Source organism: Sinocyclocheilus rhinocerous, unplaced genomic scaffold (assembly GCF_001515625.1).
Source record: "Sinocyclocheilus rhinocerous isolate Xijiao unplaced genomic scaffold, SAMN03320098_v1.1 scaffold1049, whole genome shotgun sequence".
NCBI classification, from domain to species: domain Eukaryota; kingdom Metazoa; phylum Chordata; class Actinopteri; order Cypriniformes; family Cyprinidae; genus Sinocyclocheilus; species Sinocyclocheilus rhinocerous.
The window spans coordinates 900,583-910,637 of NW_015652136.1; the positions used below are offsets into that span (position 1 = coordinate 900,583).

A 10,055-nucleotide genomic window follows, 5' to 3' on the forward strand; every position below is an offset into this window, starting at 1 on the left:
ATGCCGCTTTCTGCCGTCTGTTTCCTTTCGCGCAGCACAAAAATGAACCGAAGCTCTGCATATAGTACTTGTTGCACAGTTTTTCTTTCATTTTCTTAATTTATTATATAAGTAAAAATATGTTTCTCGTATAGGCCTATTTATTCGTTATATTGCCTAGCTTTACTATGTTTTTCTCCGCTGGCAGAAGCGCTGCAGGTGTGTGATGTGATGCATGTGAATCCTCATGTTCTGTTGTTTGCTGCTTTTTGCGCATGTAAAATGAATCCCCGGAAAACAAATGTTAGTATTTTTAACGGGGCACAGACACTTATCCTTTCTAATTTAATCCAATTCTAATTTAAAATAATCTTGTCGGTTAACGCTTAACAATCAGCTAATGAGCGTCGGTTGTCGGTTAGGAAAAATAACCGAAATGAACATCCCTAATTTGAAGTAATTTATTCCTAAATCACCAGGTATATCAGCGAATCGCAATGTCATCGTGTTTGACACACACTGAAAAGCGGTGCATGGGCTTGATTAAGTAATCATCGATTGTCTTAAAAACGTCCTTAATGAGACCAATGAAGAAACTAGTCAAATCAGACGTAGCGTAATTCATATCTAAAGCCATAAAGTCCAAGACTTCCACCACTAGTACAGAATTAGGAAGTTAATTAGTTCAAGTGTTTGTGAAATGAATTAAGTTACTAATCAATATATAGTGCTCCTGCTATAGTTTCTACAAAAAGTGATCATGTTTGCAGGATGTTTTAATAGTACAATGAGCTTTATGTGTCAAAAGATCAAGGTACATTTGCTTTAAAGTGTTCATAATGTGAGAAATCAATCTGATCTTTTGGTTTACATTTATCAAACTATTAAATCATTGGTAAAGTATTAAATTGAACCAACATGATTACGCAATACATATTACCATTCACCCCATAAATGAGGACTTTATTTTTAACGGAACTTTTATTTTAACTCAAGTATACACTTCTTTAAGTCGAGGCTTTCTGACCCAAATCCACATGAACTCAGTCAGTCTCTCTTCAAAGATAAACTCAACTCCTCAGAATTTAGAAGAACAAAGTCCTTGCATAACACCCCACACAACAGAGCTAGATACTAGTGTCCATATTTGCTCCATCTGTTTCTTTTTATATGATCAAGTCGGAGAGTACAAACACAACAGTCCTGTGGAGGAAGCCCCTCACACACACAAACAATTTCTGAGCCAAAACTGTAGTAAATCCGATAAATGTTTTTTACTGTAGACTCACATTTGCTTCATGTGGAAAGTTTCCTGTTGCTTTGCATCCAGTTATGCTAAAAACCTAAGCTTGTTACTATTCATAAATGTATATTTATGATCATTGTTAATAAAACGCAAGCATCTCCCCAATATTCAAGCAATAATCCAGTATATTGTTTTGAACATGGTAAATCACAGTAACGTGGGACTGCTGTGTTGCTTTAATATAACAAATCCTCTCTGCATTTCTCCTCTTTTCCAGTTTGCTTCCTCATCCAGTTCTCTCGCAAACCTGGCATTATGCATTACACATATTGTTAGCTCTTAGACAAATTGCTTTGTTCCTCTTTTGTAAGTCGCTTTGGATAAAAGCATCTTCTAAATGCATGAATGTAAAATGCTAATAAAGCAGATAAACATTTTAGCGTTGAGGTTAAACGCAGCATCGCTGTCCTCAAAAAGCCTGGTGGGCAGCGTTTGCTGTTTATTCCGCTGTGACAGCACATATTAACCAGACTCTCTGTTTGCTTTAATCATTCAGCAAGGCCTGGTGGTCCAAACCAGCAGCGCTCTTTAATTTATTAACCGCGCGCTGTAACCTGATAAACGGGTGTAAATGACAGAGCGGCTCGTCCTAATGGAATACACACTTCTCTGGGTTGTAGACGCTCAGCTCCTCCAGAACACACTTTTTTTTTTCATCTTTCCGAATCTGTGGAGTCTTTGAAGCCGAGAGAAACGGATACAGACGCTTCTTCAGCAAATGTGTTTTCAATAACTCGGTTTTACTGGGGCACATTTACACAAACCCAAATGAACAGAAACTTATCAGGCTGAAAGCAGACATCGTTTCAAAGAGTCTCGTTCTGCTAGAACAGATAATTCTCCCATAATCCACTTCATTATAAGAAGACAGACGGCAGTCTTTCACTGTGTTTTTGCTTTTTAGAGAGAAACATCATCTTTCCTTCAGGGCCGAGCTGATATAATGATTCATGAAATATCTCCAGATTCTCATGAAACGCTCAGGCTTCGTGTCTGAATCTCATGCAAATGACTCGATTCATTCACGAAAATGAGCAGCGCTTATGAAGATGGGCACCAATCCATATTTGCATGACAATAGTCGCCATGCATAATTCACGTCTTAGAAGGACCTCTGACCCGACTCGACTCACCGGACCATCGTCTTGACCACGGCCGATTGGCGATGGAAGGAACGGCCTCGTCCATCAGCGGGTGAAGCTTGATGAAGTTCAGCGTTTCATCCGGGAACTCGTTGGACACTTTGAATTTCTCTCCAGAGGAAGATCCTGCGCAGACGCCTGGCCTGAAGACGACAGCGGAACATCAAGCATCTCTATCTACTGCATCAGTGATATGAACAACAGAATTGACCAACCAATGCCATAATCACATGACAGTGAGCCTAAATCACGGTAATGAATATGTTGCCTTGAACGGTTAAAGCACTGTAATGAATCTCAGCTGCCTGCCATAAATATGTTGAATGAAGGAAGGTTTATGGTTCTGCGCAGCTGCTGAATGGGCAATGCATTGGTTTATTCCCACCACAGAGGAAACAGAATTACATTGAGACGCGGTTGGCATGGTCGCTCTCATTAACACTTGACCTCGTTTCACACTAACACATAATTTTATGTTAATCAGCGCAGGCGATAGTCCCGCCATTCACGACACAGAGACAAGCCATATGGAAGCAGATCTTCGGTCCTGTGAGACGATTTAATCAGCTGCTGCATCTGGAGAATCAGGTTTACGTACTCGCAAACACTTGTGTGTACATAACAGGGACAAATACATTTAAATAAAATACAATAAAATATAAAATCATTAATAGAAATAAAATATAAAAAACAATATTTTGAATGAACAACGCAGCAGCGCCGCATCTGGTGGCTTCAACTGGACAGACTAACAAAAAAGCATTAAAATGCAACGACACCCACATCGTCATCGCATCTCGTGCGCCACTGATAAGGACTCCTGACGCACACCTAAAATTTGAATGCAACTTTTTTGCATTCATTCACTGCAAAAAATGCTTTTCTTACTTAGTTTTTTTTTCTTGTTTTCAGCCAAAATACAAGTGGTTTGGTCTGCAGTGTCTCGCTGGTGAATGAGGAGAATGACTGAGAGCTGGACTGTAAGTAGAGACCCAATGGAAGATTGTGGGATGGATACCTGGGTCTGGGCACCTTCTCCTCGGGGATGGGGGTCCAGGTGGAATCGGACGACTTCTGCTCTTTGAAGCGTCTGGTGAAGGCCGCCGCGATCTCCACCATGTCATACGCGCAGACGGCCGATCCCGGGATGCTGCAACACACATTCATCACGGAGACACGCTTTCAGCAAAATAACAAAACTGTGAATCACTCCGGCTCGGACACGAGCGGCACACAAGGGCCGGATTGTGATTGTATGAACTGTGAATCTGAGTAAGATAGAAGCTCTGACTAACAGGGTCATTGTGTGTGGCGCCTTCCCATCAACATGAGTTCATTCACGGGAATCTGCTGGATCTCGATGCTGATAAACGAGGTCTTATCTGCTGTTTATCTGTACTAGAGCTGTCAACATGGCTGAAAAAATACATTCGAATTTTGTACTTAAATATGATCAATATTCGAATTTAAAAGGCATAATTTCAGTTTGGTTTCTCTCCTGAGGGTGCATCAAGCAAAATATTACTAATGCACGTTTGTCCTGGTAAAATCACCTCACCTTTCAGCCATTTGGAGTCGTGTTTGACCGTCCGAAGGGTCGGACTGTCGCCTAGACTGCGGTAGATCACCGCATCGATCGCCAGGAAGTCCGTGACCGTGGCCGAGTATAACTTCCCATCTACAGCAGAAAACAACAGCGTTTAAACACTTCACAATCAATCCAACAACTGCACAAATGACTGAAACAACCTCTCAACTACAGATATATACTCTGAGGTTAGCAGATAAAGAAGCACATTTATTTATTTACTTACATAAATGTATTAATTATAAATATATATATTTTTTTAAGTAGAGTTATATAAAGGTACATGTATTAAGACATACTGGCTTGAGGAAATAGCATATTGATATTAAATACAAGTACGATACAAATACAAATACGAGGCGTTTGATAAATTTATTTAAAATTTTAATTTTATGGTTTATATTGTATCCACCAATTTATTATAATATCTCTAATTCTCATTTTGAATTTACATATTTATAATTCATCCCCTGCTGTAAACATGGCAAAAAAATACTGTTGGTTGGTTAATAATTAAGCAGATAAACATTAGTTTTAAAATATATTTTTAAAAAGGCAGATTTACACAAAAAATGATCTACAGAGATAAGCTTGTTAGGAAATCGCCTATAAAGATTAAAGTCACATTAATATTAATTATAAACCACGGGCTGCATTTAATTGTTGATGTCATGTACTGTAATATCTAATTATGTAATTAAAAATAAAATTATTAATAAATATATTTATAATTCACTACATTCCCGACCCTATTTTTTTGGTAGGCAAATTTTCCTGAATTTACTTTCCTAGTTTTTCTGAAAATTTGCTGAAGGATTTACTTAGAAGCAATTTTCACTTAGAAATTGCACAAATAATTACCAAGCAACGTCAAGTAACATTAAATTAAATATGTCATTTTGAAGTAGAAAGACTGAAATAGTATTTTCTTGTTAAAAGGACTCCAAAAATCTGTTTTTAACGGACCAGCTCAGAACCAGTATAAACCAGTCTGGACCAGTTCAGAGCCAGTATAAACCAATCTGGACCAGCACCAGACCGCCATAAAGCAGTCAGAAGGAAAGCATGCGCTCCGATCCTCTTTGGGATAGTTACGGGCTGCTCGTTCCGCCCGGCAACAGCTGATGTATTGGACACCAGCCGTAAATCCAGCAACTCGGAGTCGGGCCACAGATGGGCTTCTCAGGAGGAGGCCGCGGATCACAGCATCCGTTCAGGAGAACATTTGTACGCCGATGATTAAAGTGGGACGACTTTGGCCCTCAAACAGACGTTGTTTTCAGAGCCGTGGACAGCAGAGCGGACACAACGCCGCTCGAGGGAAATCTGTGAGCGGCTAGTGCTGCTTTTGGCAAACGTGCTTCAGCATCTCTCTGCTGGACCGAGCCAGTTATTAGACAGCGACGGCTGCAGAAGATCTTCTGGTCGTTCTGTGATTCACTGACTGCAGAGCAGCAGATGATGGGGTCAAATCGAGCAAAAACACTAAATGAGACTAAACCAGCCGCTCAATGTGAAAACAGCAGCGTTCAGAGCCAATCCATCACAGCAAAAACCAGCCTTTCTCGAGCTCCCTCACAAACACACTGGTGATCTCAAAGCTGAAGAGTGTTTGCTATTTCTAAAACGGTTCACCAATCACTGGTCAGAAAACACACGGTCCCAATCTCACACTGACACAGAGATCCTGCACGTTTAAGAGTTCAGGGCAAGTTTTAAAAAACCCTAGTGTTGGGGTAAGTTTAGGGCTGCAAAACGATTAGTCACGATTAAGCAATTCAAAATAAAAGTTTGTTTACATACTATATGTGTGTGTACTGTGTGTATTTATTATATACACCGTATATATATACACACACACATACATGTATATATTAAGGGAAAATATGTTAGATTTATATGTAAAATATTTATATTTATATATAATATAAATTATATACAAGTGTTTACATACAAATACATACAAAGTTTAAAAAAAATATATACATATATGTCTGTGTGTATTTATATATACATATAATAAATATACACAGTACACACACATATAGTATGTAAACAAACTTTTATTTTGAATTGATTAATCGCAACTAATCGTTTTTTTAGCCCTAGGTAAGTTACTTTTAAAAGTAATGCTTTACAATATTGCGTTATCTCATTCCTAATTGCGTTACTTTTTATAGAAAGTAATACATTACACGTTACTTTTGTGTTACTTTTTGTCACCTGGGCTGGGTTTGCTTGTTTTTTTTTTTTTTTACTTGTTCGTTTTTTAATAGCAAAAAAAATATATATTTTGGTTATATTTTTAGCAACTATAAAGTTCCTTTCACACCAAAAGTGAAATGAGTGAGCCTCTGTCTCTGCATTTACTCCGGATTTCTCTCAACATGAGGACAGAAGAGATGTCAGTCAATACATGAGAAAACAAAGTGACTGCTGTTACTTATTTGAAAAAGTAACTCAGGTATTTCATTGTAAATTTTACTAGTTACTTGAAAAAAGTAATCTGATTAATGCATTACCCCCAACACTGAACTGACTAGAGATGAATTATGAGCGGCTTCATGATATAGTTTGCAATACTGATTCTGTTATTTTCTGTGAAGCTTCTTTGAAACAAACTGCATTGTATAAAGCGCTATAGAAACGAATGTGACTTTACAATGTAACAATATAAAGCAAAAATACTCACATCAACACTTCCAGCATGAATTAAAGCTGCTTTATTCAACAGGTTTAACAGCCGTAAACAAGTTGGAAAAAATTTATGTCATGAAATGCTTTTTAAGGCAATGCATAATGTATTATGCACTTGAAAGCTAAATTAATTCTCATTCACATCTGACAAAAATGTTTTAAAAAATTGAACTGCTATTTAAATTTAAGAAAGTAGAATTAAAATTAACTGAAATTCAAAAAATGTTTTAAAGAAAGATTTTTAAGAAAAAGTTACAATAAAAAATAATTAATAAAAGAAAAGCAAAAATATAGAAACTTATAGGTAATTTATATTACTTGTTTAATAAATATAAACAAAATGTAATAATATAGCTACAAGCAATGATTATCGAGGTTCAAGCTTTAAGGCTTTAAGCACATGCGGAAAAAAATATTATGTATTATTTCACAAGCCTGTAACCACCTAAATCAACGATTGAAAAGAGCATTGTTATTCTTGTTCTCTTCTAAATAATAACCTGGGTTTAAAAAGAAAAGAGAAGGACATCCCCACAGCAACATTGTATCACCGTCATGTGTCATTCAGAACTCTCAATCACTCGTACACTCTTATCCATCGCTGTCTGACGCTTTCAGACTGTCATTTGAGTATCTGAGGTCAGAGGTCAGAGGAACACTGCAGTCTCACCTTGTAGGTCCGACAGGACGGGTTAAAGGCGTTGGTTCCGCAGACGAACAGAGAGTCGTCGCTCTGCTGCAGCAGGACCTTGATGAAATTATGGCACTCGTCCTGGAACGAGACGAGAACTTATTACACCATATCTGCTGAATGAAATCCAACGCTTGTTTCTTACTCATTTTGGCTGCTGAGTCCAATAATAGTGTCCGTTTTGCTGGAGCATGTCACACTTTCTCACTAAATATGATGCATTTCATAGCATTTCTGCTTTTGCAAGCATTTGTGCTGTCTTTTATTCTCCTTTATTCAGCAGAAAAACACCACAAACACATGATTTCTGTCTGATTCTGAGCCAGATCACAACTGTTTGTTCAACTCTCAGCCTATCTTCACATGCATGGCATTATTTTATTACTAATCCAGAATTATGTCCAGAGACAGAAGAAAATGCAAACATGAGCCAGATGTTTTCTGCTTTTACTGCACTCAAACAGAGACAAACTTATAGATATTGTTGAGAAAAAAGCTTATTTAATTCTAAACATGTCTTTGTAGATTTTTTTTCCCTTTTACATTAAATGGAGTATTTAAACATTTTTCTGCGCATTTTGAATGCTTCTTTATCATTAAAACTGACATTTCTGACATTTGACTTTTTGCTTTGATAAGTTATTAAAGCTGATACAGTACATGTATATCATTTGAAAAATCTGCATTCTCATTTAGAGAAAAAACTGCACATGGACATTTTTTTATTGATATTTTTTAACTCGAATCAGGTAATATTAGGCCTTTTTTGCAAACATGAGCCAGATTTTCTCTGCTTTTAGTGCATCCAAACAGCCACAGATAATCACAGATCTTGTGGAAAAAAGCTTATTTATTTATAAACCTGTGTTTATGTAAAGTTCTTTAATGGAGTATGTGTCCTTTTGCTGCTTTTGCGATTTTCTTAAGTGCATTAAAGCGGATACATATCAGCTTTAATGCACTTTTTTTTTGGTTGAAAAACTATACATGGAAAGTTCCGCATCATCAAATTTCCTAATATTAGGCCTTTCTTCATCTTTTTTTCCTCAAGAAGCAGAGCCGTGTGATCCGTGACATCATCACTCATCTATGACATCATCGCTCCTCGGTGACATCATCAGCTGTACCTTGTGCTTTCCCTTCATCCTGCAGGTGTCCACATCGGCCTGTCTGGACTTCCACGTCAGCTTCTGCGGACAGCAAATCAATGTCAGATCGATAGATTGGACTCAATTACAGCTCTTAAACTACACGCCGCTCTGATCCATCCCCATCAATCAGCCGGTTTCGCACGCACATGCCACGTGACAGCGGCTCCTGATGGGATAAAGCTCTTAGAGAGAGAGAGAGACGCTCGAACTCTATCCTCAGACTCACCTTACTGAAGAAGATCTCCTCTGTATTGGCCGTCTCGATGTCCACCGTGTAAATGTGATCCCTGTGAAGACATTCACACGTTCATTCGTCTCCAGCTTCAGTATCACAGACTGTCCACATTAATAATCACTATTACAATATCAAAAACATTCATCAGCAATGAGGATTTTTGTCACAATGCTGCAGCCCTGTAACGAGCTCCTGTTTTTATGTAAACACTGCATTAGAAGCGGTTTTGTTAATGTTGATCACATTTGATTGGTTACAATCTATAGGATTCTGATTGAAGTAGTTGTTTCCATTTAAGTATTTTTAATGAAAAAAAACCCCAGATATATTTAATAAAGTAATTATGGAAAAACTGCCCTTGCAAAAGGTTAAAAAAAATGTCCCTGAAATCAATCCCAGCGGGCAAATACTGGAATTGAATGGAAATGAACACAAACGTCACTCACTGTTCTGCTCAATTCACAACTAAACCCAGAAGATTTTTAGAGGCAAGCATTTCAGTTTGAATTTCAGAAAGCAGAATTACAACGAGCTCAAATTCAGCTAAATTAGTTAGAAACGAAGGTTGGTTAAGAAACCTTGAATCATGGCTTGACAAAGTCAATTATTAAAAACATTTTAGCTATTTGAAATCTGAAATAAAATAACTAGGTGAATGAAAATTAGAAATGTTGCAACTAACGCAAACAAGTTTAAACTGAAGCACTGGATTTAACGGAAATACACAAACTCAGCTAAAACAGAAAGACTACAAATAAAATACAAATAAAGGGTGATTTTAAATATTAATAAAAATATAATAGTATACAAATAAGACTAAAATAACACTGTGCATAAGTTGTAAAAATAATAATAATTATATACACTTAAAAAAATATAAACAAAATTAAATAGTATAAACTAATTTATGGACAAGGATAGAAGAACATTCCATTTTCCAGAAAGCCATTAGCTGATGAATTGCTCAGAATAGTAATTCAATAAATTCTAGTTTAACTTGTGTGTTCTGCTCATTTCTTCTGTTCTGTTCCCATGCGACCGGAACATGTTTTGAATCTGATCCAGCGTTCAGACTGGAGCTGAATTCAATCGAATCTTCCTCCTCGCTCACTCAATCTAATAGAAAAGCCATTTGTGAAATTAATTCTGTCGCGTGGGTCACCAGAGGAGCAGCGATCTCAAGACCAATCAAACTCCTCAAACCTTATGAAAAGCCCAGAAATTAATCACAGTGGCATCAGAAGTGTGTGTGTGTGTGTGTGTGAG

The 10,055-nt window shown here is 37.3% G+C and overlaps 2 protein-coding genes across 2 annotated transcripts in view; both read right to left on the bottom strand.

Annotated features, from left to right (window-relative positions):
* Window positions 1–2,380: 2,380 nt before the first annotated feature.
* LOC107713548 (semaphorin-6A-like) lies at window positions 2,381–3,782 on the bottom strand. The gene is made up of 2 exons (XM_016519097.1): window positions 3,446–3,782; window positions 2,381–2,570 (listed from the first exon to the last, which is right to left on the bottom strand). Exons 1-2 carry the CDS (start codon window positions 3,592–3,594, stop codon window positions 2,381–2,383), a joined length of 339 nt encoding a protein of 112 aa, XP_016374583.1. The 5' UTR covers window positions 3,595–3,782.
* A 3,570-nt stretch (window positions 3,783–7,352) lies between these two features.
* LOC107713549 (semaphorin-6A-like) overlaps window positions 7,353–10,055 on the bottom strand; it is a 44,761-nt gene continuing 42,058 nt past the window's right edge. Inside the window, exons 4-6 of the mRNA XM_016519098.1 lie at window positions 8,781–8,841; window positions 8,531–8,593; window positions 7,353–7,484 (exon numbers count right to left, since the gene is read on the bottom strand). Coding sequence (XP_016374584.1) covers window positions 7,353–7,484; window positions 8,531–8,593; window positions 8,781–8,841 — 256 coding nt within the window. The remainder of the gene's footprint in view (window positions 7,485–8,530; window positions 8,594–8,780; window positions 8,842–10,055) is intronic.